This window comes from Lutra lutra, chromosome 13 (genome assembly GCF_902655055.1).
Source record: "Lutra lutra chromosome 13, mLutLut1.2, whole genome shotgun sequence".
Lineage (NCBI taxonomy): Eukaryota > Metazoa > Chordata > Mammalia > Carnivora > Mustelidae > Lutra > Lutra lutra.
Window position 1 is genome coordinate 64,254,567 of NC_062290.1, and position 16,517 is coordinate 64,271,083.

Sequence of the window (16,517 nt, forward strand, 5' to 3'; positions counted from 1 at the left end):
ACTAATCCTTTATCAGATATGTCATTTGCAAATAGTTCTCCTGGTCTGTTAGTTTGCCTATTAGTTTTGTTGATTTATTCTAGGTAAGAGACCTTACCAGATATGTGTTTTGCAAATATTTCTCCCAATTTGTAGCAGTCTTTTTATTTTCTTAACAGTTCTTACAAACAGTATTTTTAATGTGGTACAATCCAATTTATTAATTTTTAAAATGGATTGTTCTTTGGTATCATGTCTAAGAAATCTTTGTCTAACCCAAGGTCACAGAGGTTATCACTTTAGTTTGCTTCTAAAAGTTTTATAAAGTTATAGAGGTGTTACATTTAAGATTATGATTGATTTTGAGCTAATTTTTGTACATGGTGAAAAGTATAGGTTGAGAGTTTCTGATTTGTTCATTTTTTGCTTTTGGGTATGAATTCCAGTTTTTTCCGTGCCATTTGCTTAAAACTATCCATTGATTTGGCTTTGCACCTTTGTCAAAAGTCAATTGATCATATTCTTTTATAGGTCTATTTCAGTGCTCTCAATTCTATCCTATTCATCTGTGTGTGTGTGTATGTGGGTCTCTCTCTCTCTCTTGCTGTTTAACTTAAATTTGAACTTATGGGGATAAAATTGTTTATGATATTCCCATGTTTTCCATTTAATAACTTCAGGCTCCGTAGTGTTTTCTCTGCTTTCATTTCTGATATTGGAAATTTCTGTCTGGTCTGTTTTTAATGATCACTCTGATCAGAGATTTATCAATTTCATTGATATTTTCTAAGAACCAACTTTTAGCTACATTGATTTTTCTCTAGTGTTTTTCTAGTTTTAATTTCATTGATCTCTGCTCTTATCTTTATTATGTACTTCCTCTGCTGGTTTTGGATTAAATTTGGTCTTCTTTTTTTAGTGTCATAAGGTAGAAGTATAGACCATTGATTTGAACTATTGTTCTACTGTAATACAAGTACTCAATGCTGTATATTTCCTTCCAAGCCCCCTCATGTTTAGAGTAGGAACCTTACAACACTAGTATTATTTTCATTCATTTAATTATGTTTTTTAATTTCCCTTGAGATTTTTCTCTGAAACTCATGGATTATCTGTGTGATGTTTAAATCCTACATATTCAATGATTTCCCATTATCTTTCTGTTACCAATTTCTAGTTTAATTCCGTTATTGTCAGAGAATATACTTTGTTTAACTTCAATTCTTTAAATCTGTTAATGTTTGTTTTATGACCAGTATATGGTCTATTTTGGTAAATGGCCCCATCAGTGCTTTAAAAGATTATATATCTGGCTGTTGTTGAGTGACACAATCAATAAATATCTGTTATGTCCTGCTGCTTTATAGTGGTATTCCATTCTTTTCTATGCTTGCTGCTTTTCATTTTAGCAGTTCAAGCAATTTTTGAGAGAGGGGTATTGAAGTTACTAATTATAATTGTAAATTTTTCAAATGTTTCATCCAATTCTATCAGGTTTTGCTACATGTTTTTTGAAGCTCCATGATTTAGTACATACACATTTAGGATTGTTAAGTCTTCTTGGTAAATTGATGCCTTTATCATTATATAATGCTTCTGTTTGTTCCTGGTAATTGTCTTTGCTCTAAAGTCTATTTTATAAAATATTAATATCTGACGTTAATCAGCTTTCTTTTAATTCATGTTTATATAGCATATCTGTGCTCATTCTTTTACTTTTAACCTCTCTTTTTTTATTGGTGTGTTTTTTTTTTAATCATTTACCTTTAATGGAATTATTAATGTTAAGAATTAAGAATTCCAGCTTACTATGTGTTTGCTGTTCCCTGTTTTTCATTCCTGTTTTTTTCTTCCCTGTCTTTCCCTGAATTTCTCGAATGTTTTTAGTATTTTAATTTAAAATTTTTTAAATTATTTTAACTTTTATATAAATTTTAAATTATATATAATGGGGCTATTTGTAACAGCTTTATTGAGGTTGACCGTACCACCATACCACACAGTTCACCAATTTGAAGTACAATTCAATGGGTTTCCTATATTCAGAGTTGTAGAAACATCACCAAAATTAATTTTAGAACAATTACCCACACCCTTTAGGAAGAAACCCTATCCCCTTTAGCTATGACCCCTTTAATACCTCCCCTTCTCCCCAGTCCTAAGCACTGGATATAGAATTCTTGGTTAACAGCTCATCCCCATCCTTATCCCAACACGTGAAAAATGCTGTGTCATTACCTTATTGACCACATAGTTTCTCTTGAGAAATACACTGTTATTTGAATTGTTTTTCCCCTAAAGATAATATGTTGTTTCTTTCTGGCTGCTTTCATGATTTTTTTCTTCTTTAGTTTCTAGGAATTTGATTATGATTGACGTAGAGGTTTCTAGGGGTTTATTCTGTTTGAGTTTTGCTCAGCTTTTTAAATCTGCAGGTCTGTGTCTTTCACCAGATTTGCACCATTTCCAGCCATTATTCCCTCAAATATGTTTTTAGCCCTTCATTCTTTTTCCTCTCTTTCTGGAACTCTGATGGCATGAATGGTAGGTATTTTGTTATTGTCCCACAGAGCCCTGAGATTCTGTGGATTCTTTTTGCTTCTGTGTTTTTTATCAGCTGTTCAGATTGGATAATATTTATTGGACCGTCATCAAGTTCAGTGGTTCTTTCCTCTGTCATCTCCATTCAATGAGGTTTTTATTTTAGTTATTTTCTTTGCTAACTTATTTATTAAATGTTTATTATTCTGAAATTTTCATTTAGTTCATCCTTATATTCTGCCTTTCTTTGCTGCAACTTTGTATTTTCCATTTGTTTCAATAGTGTTCATAATTGCTTCTTGGAGCATTTTTAATATAGTTGCTTTAAGATCCTTGTCAGTTAATTATATCCGTATCATCATGGTATTGGTGTCTGTTGATTGTCTTTTTTTGTTTAAGTTAATGTTTTTCTGGTTCTTTGTCTAATAATTTTGGGCTATATCTTGGACATTTTGTATATTATGTTATGAGACTCAGGATCCTATTTAAATCTTCTATTTAATAGACTGAAGATCTGTTTAGGTTTAGAATAAACTTTCTGTTCCAGTTTTGTGGACTGTGGTTCTAATGTCAGGTTAGTTTTCACAGCTCTTGTAGGGCTTTTCAGTCTGCCCTACCTATGTATTACCTAAGCTAATTTAGAATCTGGGCAATATTCACCATAGTTCAATTCTCAAAACTCTTGCACTTTGATTCTGGTTAATCTCACACATGGGTTGTTCAGAGTTGTTTATGACTTCTTGCATCAGTTTAAAGAGTTGCTTTCTCCAGCCTCCTTCTCTCCATAATCCTCCCTGCTTCTCTAGTCGGGAAGGGGTAAGATACTACTTCATTGCTCTCCTTTGCTTAATTCAGGACGTGATGGCTTATAGGGCTCCTCTCCACAGTCTCTGTGGTGCCCAGTGGGGAGGAAAAGAGGTACAGTTTCTTTAATTGTACGTGCTTTGAGTAGAGCCAGGGGTAAGTGCTCCAAGGGCTACCCTCTTCCCAATCTTTTGACTGGAGAGAGCAGGCTTCCTGGGGAATTTTGTGTCTGCTCTTTTGCGTTTCTGGTTGTGGGCTATTCTAGCCCCCAGATTGTACTTAGGAGGCAAAAAAAAAAAAAAAAAAAAAAAGACAGACAAACAGACAGGAAACTCACCATCAGATTGTTCTGAGTCCCTAGACAGTTTGCCTTTTTTTCTCCACCTTTCATGTACTTTGCCTGGGGTTTTTAGTTGTAATTAGCAGGAGAATCAGGGTAGTATGCCTTGCTCCATATTGTCAAACATGGGAAGCCAATCATGATTCAGTTTTGTATCTCTCATAAAAACATACCACTATGCTTAGCATTTAGTCTCTGAAAGAGAGGAGTGAGTGAGGAAAACAATTAGGTCCATATCTCACAATATTAATTGAGCATAACATATAGTGGTTAAGAATATGGCCTTTAGAATCAATTACCAGATTGAATTTTAGCTCCACCTACTTTCAGTGTACTATAAGCAGGTTACTTAACTTCTCTGAGTCTCAGTTTCCTATAAAATGGGGATGGTAATATCTGTCTCATGGGGTGAGTAAGTGGCATATTTCATGCTTTTAGCACAGGGCTTGCTAATAAAATTAATAAATGTAACTCCTAGTCCTGTTAGTATAACAACAGCAATTATCAGATATCACTATCTGTTTCTTGCACTCATAGGAAACTCTGCCCTTAAAGACAAAGAAGACCAATTTGGGAGGACACCGCTTATGTATTGTGTGTTGGCTGACAGACTGGATTGTGCAGATGCTCTCCTGAAGGCAGGAGCAGATGTTAATAAAACTGACCACAGCCAGAGAACAGCCCTCCATCTTGCAGCTCAAAAGGTGAGAAGTTAAATTACTTTGAAGTGTAAACCTTTTGTGAGGTATTTAGAAGTTGATTAATGAACTATGCAATTGACAGGTGATAAAGAAATCTTAAGTATGTGACTCTTAGTTTTATGTGCTTCTCTAAAAACAGTCTAAACTGCAGAGAATAAAAATAGGTAATCATCAGTGGCTCTGTTCATTTATCCAACGAAGTTCTTTGAGCAATGGAATTCATTTTATGATCTAAGATTAAGTCAAGGAAAAGGAATCAACCATATTACAAATCAGTTTATGCATGGGGGAAAGCAAAGGCCAGAAAGAAAAACACTAAGGTACATATTTTTTTTTTTAAGATTTTATTCATTTATTTGAGAGAAAGAGAGAGAGAGAGAGAAAGCATAGAGGGAGAGGGAAAGAGAGAAGCCGACTCCCCGCTGAGCAGAGAGCCCAACATTGGGCTTGATCCCAGGACTGTGGGATCATGACCCAAGCCAAAGGCAGACTCTTAACTGACTGAGCCACCCAGGCACCCCAACACTAAGGTATTACTAGTGGTTGGGTTTTAATGTTGGTAACATTGGGTACTTTTTACCGTTTAAAAATTTTCCCCTGACAAGTATTAATTACTTTTACAACAAAAACTTACTGTCTCTCTTAAAGTATGGGCATTAAGAAGCATAAAAGAAATTTATTTTCTAAATGTATTTCAACTTTTTAAAAATCTAAAACCATATTGCCAGTAAAAAGGATTTCAGGTTTTTTAAGGGTATTGTTAAGAGCTGAGATTTTTAAGATAAATATATCAAAAAATTAAAATGGGAAGCTTCTATATTTATTGAAAGACTTATTTATTTGAAAATGATTTTTCCTTCCATAAAATTATGGTGTATAAAATATATTTCCAGTGCCTGATATTTTCCTTTTTATTATTTTAGACATATATTTTTGGAATAAAAAGCAATAAAAATTAGATCCAGCAGAGACTATTAGAGTTATTTCCCATTAAAAAATGTGAACCAGATATAGCTGATTAATTGAGGGGTTAGAAAAATACCTTTTTCATTAGTTGAATACATAAAAAGAGACTGACATTAAGATATCCTACTGAATATGCTAGTTACACGCTGTGATCAGTTAGGTCTGTCAGGTTATTCCCAAAGTTATTGCTCTTGAATTTGCTTTTCATTATAGTAATTTTTTTTTAAATCTCCCTCATTTTCAATTTCAGTTTTAACTACTATGTAGGTATTTATAACCTTTCACCTAGGCTTGTCAGCTGTTAAAATTATTCAGTCAGGAAGGGTAACTCCATTTAACTTGTTATCATTAAAAAGTAAACATTTCAGATTAGAAATAGCCCCAGTATTAAGAATTTGATACACTTTAGATTTTTCATTGTGGTTCATTTAGGTTTAAAACCCAACTTCAGACATAGAGGTTGGAGGAACCTAACTTCACATCAGGTGGGTCATGTGAAAAAACTGGGGATTTGAGTTGATGAGCCTCCAATCATCTCTGTAGAGGTAGAAAGTGACCCAAAGGGAAGAGAAGGGGTCGGTTGTAAGTCTCTCCACAGGATGTGGTGCATTTGTTTTCTTCGGCTTTTTGTTTCTTCTTTATTTTTTTAAATTGTGATTTCCTACAGCATCAAAGAATAAATAGAACTCTGATTTACATGTCACAATTTTCATAGCTGAACTCATAAATAACACGTTTCATGGTCTTTTGACTATCTGATAATTACACATTTCCCCCTTTCTCTGTGTTGTGGTTTGTTTTTGCATATTTGCCCAAAGTGGCAATCTATCTTTAGGCTATACTTGCACTAGTAAAATTTCCAGAACAAGGGTGGTCATAAACCTTTAGTATTCTACTCTGTCCAGATCAAAACTGGGTATTGCATTTCATTTTGTGCTTTATGCAAAAGCACTGTTATTTTCAAAATCAGAGATAGTAGAGATCCAACAGGAGTAAGATTGTGAAGAGTCTAGAAGTAACTCTCAAAGAAGAGTTGGAAATATGTCCCAGGTCTATAGCACACCCTGCCTCTGAGCAGACACAAACACAAATTCTCTTTAGAGAAAACATCTTCACCCTAAACTTCCAGGATTCCCCCATATTACATAGACCAAACAAGATCTCACAGTGAAAGATCCCCATATATATGAGGAAGCAGTCTATCACAAATGAGAGTCAGCAGAAACAATAAACAAATTTGACTGTGGAGTCCCGGGATCGAGTCCTGCATCAGGCTCCCTAGTCTGCTTCTCCCTCTGACCCTCCCCCTTCTCATGCTCGCTCTCTCTCACATTCTCTCTCTCTCAAACAAATAAAATCTTAAAAAAAAAAAAAAAGAAACACAATGTAAAATAACAATTGAATGGTTAAAGAGAAAAGAAGAGGGGTGCCTGGGTGGCTCAGTTGGTTGAGGCTCTCTTGATTTTGACTCAGGTCATGATCTCAGAGTTGTGGGATCAAGCCCAGCATCAGGCTCCACACCTGGCGTGGAGTCCACTTGGGATTCTCTCTCTCTCTCTCTAGTCCTCCCCCTCCTCTGGCACTTGCATGTGCTCTCTCTCTCTAGAAGGAAAGAAACAAACAAAGAAAGAAAGAGAGAAAGAAAGAGGGACGGAGGGAGGAAGGAAGGAAGAAAGAAAGAAGAGAGAAGAAAAGGAAAGGAAAAAGAAAAGAAAAATGAGCAAGCAACAAGACTTTCATGACTAGGCATCAGTTCTGGCCGTGACCACTTATTTTAGAACAACCCACCTGCCAAAAAAATTTCTGAAGACTGAGTAAAATATATATACATTATTTGAAGGCACTGAGAACAGTCAGCATAAGCTAGGTCTAAGAAATTACAGTCATTCAGAGAAGAGAAGCATGAAGAATGCACACCACATTCATCCGGCTGTATCCTTTAAGGCATCTTCCAAAGTGGAATGCAAATGAATACAACCCTAGCAGGAAGCAATTATCTTGGTAGGGCGAGAAATCACAGGTAGAGCCTGGCGTTAGCACTGGCTGGAATGTGGAAGGGCAAAATCCTGGAGCGAAGGGAACTGCAGAGAAGGAACCCAAAAATCTGAGTACAAATTCTTTGCAAATCATTAGCAGATTCCTAAACTGTGCTTGTGCTGGGGGAGGCTCAAAGAAACCCAGCAGTAAACAACAGCTGGGAGACCAAACAGCTAAGCAGAGATTGTTTTAATATTGTCTTGTATTTTCTTTCCAGTGCAAGTCTTTAAGACATAACAAGTTGATTTTTGTGTAGGGGTCCATTCTCATTTTAAATTACATGAATAACTCATTTTCGCAGCACACCCTAGCTCATTAATTTGTAGCCGAGTCTGTGCTCTGGGCCAGTACCAGGATCTTGGACTATGTACCTCCCATGGTTTTTTGTTTTGTTTTGTTGTTAATTTGTTAATTTGTTGTTTTGTTGTTAATGGTTTTAAAATAAAGTCCTAATACAAGGGAGCTACTTGAGAAATTTGAAAATAGAAAATACACCATTGAAGTGCTTTAGGGAGATGAATATGGCAACTAAAGCTCTTTTAGAAGAGGAGATACTTAGAAAGTATTACTGGTCAGGCCAAGAGAGGAGGAGTTTGATCTAAGAGATACATTGTAAAGGTAGAACAGTTCATTCATTAAGTAGTTGCCATATGTCTACTATGTAGTAGTAGGTGTAGAGGATCACCTAGAGGAAATATTAAAAAATGAATCACATATGTCTGCTGTTAAAAAGTGCTCTCCATGCTGGCCTGTATTAAATTTCCATTTGTCTTTGTTTAGTGAACCTCTCTGACATATCACATATCAAATATTCTTTCCAAGTATTGTCTCTCCCACTTACTTCTGTAATCTGTGAACTCAGAAGTGTGCTATTTGGGTAATCATCAATATTCATATATGTGTGCATGAATGCATTCATTCAACATATGTTCATACTGTTACTGTGGAACAGGTGCTGTGCTAGGGCCTTGGAATACAAAGATGAAAGACAGGATTCCTGCTCTTAAGTTGTTTACAAAGATCATGGATAAAGATATCAAGTGGTAATTAAAGCTGGCCTATCTCCCTTATATATCAAGTGTTTTATAAAATATCAATAGCCATGCCATGTAAATAGTTATTTATTACTACTGACCTGAAGATCAGCCATTCCCATGTTATTTATTATGTTTTTGCTTTTTTGTGATAGTGAACTAATTATGTTATCTTCCATTCATAGTAGGAAAAACTCTTGTTCCCATAGCATTTTGTTGATGTCTCTATTAGAGGCCCATTACCTTGTTTTGTTTTGTTTTTTTTAAAGATTTTATTTATTTATTTGACAGAGAGAGAGATCACAAGTAGGCAGAGAGGCAGGCAGAGAGAGAGGGGGAAGCAGGCTCCCTGCCAAGCAGAAAGCCCGATGTGGGGCTCCATCCCAGGACCCCGAGATCGTGACCTGAGCTGAAGGCAGAGGCTTCAACCCAATGAGCCACCCAGGCGCCCCTCCATTACCTTGTATTGTAATTATTACTTACTTGTCTCTTTCCCACTAGACTAGATCTCTAGGCAAGAACATTGTTTTATTTAATTTTTAATTCCCTAGAATCTAACACAGTGTCTGACATGCTTTGGTTGAATGAATGAATACACTTAAGGTTACTTATATAGAAAGTCATTATTAATATAAATGCTAGACATTTGTTTATTAGAAACATTTATCCAGTTTTAAAATACATATATGGGGAAAACTTATTGAACTGTGCTGATTGGCTTAGTTATTTTGACACATACTCAGTACTCTGGAAACAAATTGCTGTTAGTCCAAGCAGCTAAGAAAATGGTACCCATAAGAATAAAATTAATCTCAATATACTGAACATCTGTACCTAATTTGTTTTTCATTTGTACCCTCAGTATAATCCAAGAAAGCAATCAGTCATACCTTTACTGGGTTTCTCACAAAAGATATCTAATTCTTAGAAATGTTTTCCTCCAGGGAATCTACTATTTCTCTGACTTCTACAGATATATTTATTTGTTAATAAGGATAAAAAAGCCTTAGCAATCTTACTAAATGTTAATAGTTATGCATTTTTAATCTTCCAGGAGGTTATTAATTTGGCTTCAAGAAGATTAAGACTACGCACTCTGAAAAATTATATCATGTCAAACACAAAAACTAAAGAAGCTTCGTACTGTGGTTGTGTTGTGTGTGTGTTCTTTTTCTTTTAATTCACACAGAATTCTCAATTCATCTGTGAAAACTGAATATTAATTTTAATTAATATTCATTTTTGAGATATGCTGTTTCCATGTTAATGACATAAAAATTAAAGAAGAAGAGTAGAATACCTGTAAAAGTTTTCAGGAAAACTTAGTATCAGGTGACAATATTAGGATATTGGATTTCCTTATTTTATACACACTCACACTTATACACAAACACAGCAAACAATCCATCTCTCAGTCCCCTGTAACTCTATATTCCTGTGTGTATATGTACATACATATACATACATATATCTATATATATATATACACACACTTATATTTAACTCCCTCCCTACCCCATTAGCCTATATTCCCCCAATGAATGCTGTTTGAAGGCAGAGGCTATGTCTTATTTGATTTATTAGTTCCCGTCTTAAAACAAGTCCTGCCGTTTAAAAAAGACTCAGTTCATATTTAACGAATACATGAATGAAGGAATGAATCAATCAATAAATTCGAACATCAGATAGATTTATTATGAGCGGTATGATCTTCAAAACTATTGAAGTGTAAATTAGTTGTTATATTTATTCCTTTTCATTATCCATTCCACCCCCTTATAATTTTGCTAGCAGTATTTTACAAGCTCTGTGAGCTTAATTTCCCATCATGTATCACTCTTGTATGCCTCAGTTTCTTCATCTATAAAAATAGGACAATACACTTCTCCCTGTCTACTTTTTAGGAATCAGTAGATGTCACAGATAAAAGGGCCCTTCAGGATAGCCTAGTCCAATTTGTTACTGGATGAAGAAACTGAGCCAATTCTCCTTTCAATTCTCTTTTCTTGGTAAATTATTCATCATTCTTTTTGCCTTTGCCTAAACCTGAATGTTTTTTGTCTTATTTTTTTAAAGTTTTTACTTAAATTCCCATATAGTTAAGGTATATTAATATTAGGTTCAAGTGTACAATTTAGTGATTCAACCTTTCCATATAACAGCTGGTGCTCATCAGGACAAGTACTCTCCTTAATCCCCATCCCCTACTTCACCCATCCCCCTTTCCCCCTACCCTTTGGTGACCATCAGTTCATTCTCTACAGTTATTAAGAGTTTGTCTCTTGGTTTGCTTCTCTCTCTCATTCCCCCACTTTGTTCATTTGTTTTCTTTGTTAAATTCCATGTGACTGAAGTCATATGGTATTTGTCTTTCTCTGACTTGTTTCACTTAGCATAGTACTCTCTAGCTCCATCCATGTTGTCGAAAATGACAAGATTTCATTCTTTTTTAGGGCTGAGTAATATTCCACAGGGTGTGTGTGTGTGTGTGTGTGTGTACCACATCTTCTTTATCCATTTATCAGTCATTAGACATTGGGGCTATTTCCATAGTCTGGCTATTGTAGAGAATGCTGCTACAGACATTGGGGTACCAACAGACACATGAAAAGATGCTCAACATCACTCATCATCAGGGAAATGCAAATCAAAACTACAATGAGATATCACCTCACACCTATCAGAGTGGCTAAAATCAATAACACAAGAAACAACAGGTGTTGGTGAGGATGCAAAGAAAGGGGACCGTCCTACACTGTTGGTAGGAATGCAAGCTGGTGCAGCAGCGGTGGAAAAGAGTATGGAGGTTCCTCAGAAAGTTCAGAATAGGGCTACTCTACAACCCAGCAATTGCACTACCAGGTATTTACCTAAAGAATACGAAATACTAATTCAAATGGATACATGCACCTCGATGTTTAAATTAATTATTTTTAAATTGTAGAGAAGAATAGAGAATATCATTAGAAATATTCAGAAGAGATAAAACTGAATATTTTTTATTTTTCTTCCAGTTTTCGTTATTGAAATAAAACAGTAGAGATGCACTTGAAGTTTTCTATTTATCCTCCCAAATCCCATTCCCCTCTTTTTGTATGTTCTCAATCTATCTTAATTTTGGTGGTTTCAATTCCCACGCATTTTTCTACCTTTATTTTATATGGATATAACTATAAACAATATTATTTTGCATTTTAAAATCTTCATATAAATGGTATTATACTTTGTCATTCCCCAACTTGCTTTTTTAACTTAACATTATGTTTTTGAGATTACTTGATCTTGAGGTATATGTTGAAATGTGTACCTCTGTTCCCAAAAGATTGTATACAAATGCTCAAAAGACAAATGAAAAGGTGTTCAGCCTCATTACTAATTAGATAAATGCAAATTAAAACCACAGTGAGATACTATACAACCATCTGAATGTCTAAAATGAAAAGGTCTGATAATACCAATTGATGGTGACGATATGGAACAACTGGAACATTTATAGTGAGAATACGAATTCATTAATCTACTCTAGAAAGCAGTTTGACTGTAACAAAGCTGAACACACACACACACACACAAACACACACAGAATCCTCACAATTCACACTCCAATCCCAGTAATACCTAAGAGAGATAAGTGCGTCATTCTACCAAAAGGCATGTATGAGAGTGTACATGATATCGTCATTTATAATAGCAAACACTCTTAGTAGCACAAACTACTGAAATGTGTATGAATAGGCAAATGGGTGAATAAACTGTGATGTATTCCTACAACGGGATACTACACAATAAAAAATAATGAACTACTGATACATTGCACCACATGAATAAATTTTGTAGACCTCATGTTGAGTGAAAGAAATCCGCTCTTTAAAAAGAAAAAAAAGAAGAAGTCAGCTATTTATACAAATTTTAAAAACAGCCAAAACTATATGGTGATTCAAGTCAGGTTTTTGGTTACCCAGTATATAGATATTAACTAAAAAGGGGCATAAAGGAAGCTTTCAGTCATACTGGAAATGATCTATATCTTGATCTGTGTGTTGATTACATAAAAAGTTATCAGTCTGTACACTTAAGATTTATCTACTTAACTATGTATATAAATATATTATGCCTCAATTTAAAAATTATTTATAAAAAATGGTAAAATTCCAGATATTGATGAGTATTATTTGTCGGTAGGATGAGGAAGAACAGAATGAAGGATGCTTCTGACCTAGGCTTTGAAGCACTTCGGTCACATTTTCCCAGTGTCAGCTTCAGGGGCTCTAGGAAAGCCCTATAAACTTAAGCATGAATCAGAATCACCTGGAGGTGTTTAGTAGGTACTTCTAGGCTTCTCTGTGGCTATAGTCACTCAGTAGTTTGTTTTAAAATAGCGGTTAGGATTCCTGGTTTTCACCCAGGCGGCCCGGGTTCGACTCCTGCTGTGGGAATGCCCAACTTTTGGGGCTCCTGGGTGGCTCAGCGGGTTAAAGCCTCTGCCTTCAGCTTGGGTCATGATCCCAGAGTCCTGGGATGGAGCCCCACGTCGGGCTCTCTGCTCGGCGGGGGGGACTGCTTCCCCCTCTCTCTCTCTCTCTGCCTGCCTCTCTGCCTACTTGTGATCTCTGTCTGTCAACTAAATAAATAAAATCTTTAAAAAAAATTTACTAAGTGCCCACTCTACTACAAACTATATAGCCAATGGATATCTGAAGAATAAACAAATGAGGTTTTTGCCATTTGGTATGCTTCTAAAAGAAGGCACTGAAAGACATTCATGATGCCTGCATTACTTAGAAATGTAGGGAAGTCTGAGTGTATGAAACCCTTACATTCTGGAATGTTAATGATCTCTCAAGAAATCTCTGGACTGAGATGGGTGATGTTAGACAACTCTTAGAGTTTGCCCCATTTGACATCAAACCTAGCTAAGCTGCCTTTCCCGGCAGGCGAAAGTCCCAGGCTAAAGAATCTTTGCTTCAGTATATTCCTACTTCTGAGGTTTCCAAATAAGCTTTAAGTTGGTCCTCTCGAGTATTTAGAAATTATCTCTAAACCTACCCTCTGGTTTTCCAGTTTAGAAACTCCTTCCTTCCTTCCTCCTTCCCTCCCTTACTCCCTTCCTTCCTTTCTTCTTTCCTTTTTCACGTGGCTCCATGCCCAGCATGAAGGCCAACTCAGGGCTTGAACTCATGACCGTGAGATCAAGACCTGAGCTGAATTCAAGAGTCAGACACTTATATGACTGAACCACCCAGATGTCTCTAGAAACTGGTTTCAGATATTTAGGATTATATATTCAAGAGCGTTCCAACAAATCCAGAGTTGGTCTGCTTTTAAATAAATCTGAGAATTGAATTCAAGCCTATCTGTCCTTTAGTACTTTCATGATAGTTAATGTATGTCTACTTGCATGGATGAATTTTGTAGCGACAGAGAAGAACATGTCAACAAGTCTTGGTTGAAATCACTACTTTGAATTTTTCTAACATAATTCAGTTAAAAAAAATCATTCATTTAGTTCCATAGCACTTTATAGCAGTCAGAACAGTTAAATATTATATATTCTGTGTAAGTAAACTGATGTATAGTTTGACTGAATTCTTCTAGGTCACTTTGATACTTATAGTCAGGAATTACCTTGTTTTTCCGATTCCCAGCTCAATGCTCTTAATTATGCTCCACTGAAAGAAAACTTAAGTACTTTTGGGAGGCTTACTTTCTCAGTCTTCTGATTCTTCCAACCTAGAGTCATTCCCAAGTCCAGTTTCCCAGTCAAACTTCCAAAGAAGTACCTACGGGTTTCCTTCTCGTGGGCCAGATTCAGAACTTACCCAGGGCTTCCACTACATCTTCTTCTTCTTCTTCTTCTCCCTTCTCCTTTCTCCTTCTTTCTCCCTTCTCCTTTCTCCTTCTCCTTCTCCTTTCTTCTTCCCCTTCTCCTTTCTTCCCCTTCTCCTTTCTTCTTCTTCTTCTTCTTCTTCTTCTTCTTCTTCTTCTTCTTCTTCTTCTTCTTCTTCTTCTTCTTCTTATTTTAAAGGTGGGGGGAGGTGGGGGGGAGAGAATCCTAAATAGGCTCCTTGCCCAGCGCAGGGGGGAAGGTTTGATCTCATGACCTTGAGGTCATGACCTGAGCTGATAGAAAGAGATGGACACTTAACTGAGCCCGCCAGGCACCCCCAGAGCTTCCTCTTTTTTGTTAATATTTTACCTTAGTGTATGACACCTCTCAGACACAGCAGAGCAGCCTTGCAGATTGTATTTTAAAATCCATGTGGCTCACCGAATTTTGTTTTGAACATGTTCCTGTTTCCTGTAACCATGGTCATTTTCTAATCATCTTTATCTCTTTGCTGACCCCCAGTTTTACTAAGTCATGAAAATACAAGCATCTGCTTTCTATGAATAGATTAGAGATCCCCACAAGCCTAGATTCCCATGGAAACCAATCAAAAACTAAAAGGAAAAGAAAGAGTATATATTGAATTTCCCTGAGACCTGCAGCTTGTTTTTCATTAGACTCATGCTGATTTCTTTTAAACTCTGGGCACAGGGCCAGTGAATATTTTTACAGCTGATAAAAAGAAACTTCAGATCCATTTACTTTTCATTTAAACTTTTAAAAATTAATTTTGTGTATAACATCAATTCCAAAGGAAATTTGAGCATTAATTTGATAATTGCCTTCTTATGCCATAGGATTCTATTTGTTCATATAATTTTCCCTTTTTTTTTTTTAAACCTACTTATATTTTACTGTTCAAAAGAGAATAAGAGGGAATCAGGGGGTCTATTATTCCTACAATATGAATGTTGTCAGCCCCTGGGAACAGCATTTTCCCTATGACCAATCATAGGGCTCTTTATAAAGCTCCTTTGACTATTAAGCTTTACAGAGCCCAAATAATCATTTACTAATATGACAACAGAAATTTAACCAAAAGGCCAAAGTAAGGGGGATCCAGAAAGCCAGGGAGGAGGTGACTGGGGAGAGAGGGTGTAAATTTAAATAAGGTAATCAAAATAATTTTCATGAAGATAGTGACATTTGAAACAAGGCTTGAGGGAGGTGAGGAAGTTAGCGATGTGAATAGCTGAGAGAACTTTCTTTTGTTCCTGGTAGAAGGAAGAGTTAGAACAAAGGCCTCAAAATGGAAGCATGCTAGAATGTTTGAGGAATAACAATGGAGCTAGGACTAGCATGGTTCTAATGAGTGAGCCAGGAGAAGCAGTAGGTAATGAGGACATGGCAGAAGTGGTAGCCAGATCCTATAGGGCCTTTTGGCCATTGTCAGGAATATGCTTTTGCTCTGAATGGAATGAGGAGGCATTGGAGGGTTTGGGGGAAGGGAGTGACATGATCTGACATATATTAATGAAATAATCATCCTAGCCCAGCAAAAACATTTTTCTGCAGGTTTATTATTATCTGTGTCTTTATTCCTTCTTCATGTATGCTCTCAAGTCTCCTTCCCGTCCTGATCCCTTTCACCATCTATGCATACACTTGCCGAAATCCCTCGCCTAGAATCGAATACAATGCCACTCTGATGAGCTCAAAGTACACCATGATTTTCCTTATTACCATTTGGACAACCAGATGCAGTTGATTCCTGTTGAAGATTTTTCAAATAAAACTTCTAATTTGGGGGCACCTGAGTGACTCAATTGGTTAAGCATCTGCCTTCGGCTCAGATCATGATTCTGGACTTCTGGAATAGACCCCCACGTTAGGCTCCCTGCTCAGCAAGCGGTCCGCTTCTCCCTCTCCCTCTGCCTCTCCCCCAACCTTGTATTCTCTCTCATTTGTTCACTCTCTTTCTCTCAAATAAACAAATACATATATAAAATCTTAAAGAACTTCTAATTTTGCTTTATGCTTATTACTGCTTAAACTAATCCTATATTCATGTTGTTGTAGTTTTGGACCCAAATGTAGCATCTTACTGCCTCCGTATTTACTCATTTATTTGAACTTCCCAGACTTAGGTAGAGTTTAGCATTCCTTTCCTTGTTCCTCCAGTACCTGGTATGCTGAACCACTGTTATATCATATATCCCTCTGAAAAATATTTATTTGTTTACACATTTTATTTCCCCTCAATGAGCATTAATAATATCAGCAAGAGT

General features: G+C 36.2%; 1 protein-coding gene across 4 annotated transcripts in view; it reads left to right on the plus strand.

Annotated features, from left to right (window-relative positions):
- Positions 1-16,517, plus strand: part of INVS (inversin) — a 174,632-nt gene that overhangs the window by 15,800 nt on the left and 142,315 nt on the right. For all 4 annotated transcript variants that reach the window (XM_047699044.1, XM_047699046.1, XM_047699045.1 and 1 more), the window contains exon 3: positions 4,202-4,368. In XM_047699044.1, coding sequence (XP_047555000.1) covers positions 4,202-4,368 — 167 coding nt within the window. The remainder of the gene's footprint in view (positions 1-4,201; positions 4,369-16,517) is intronic.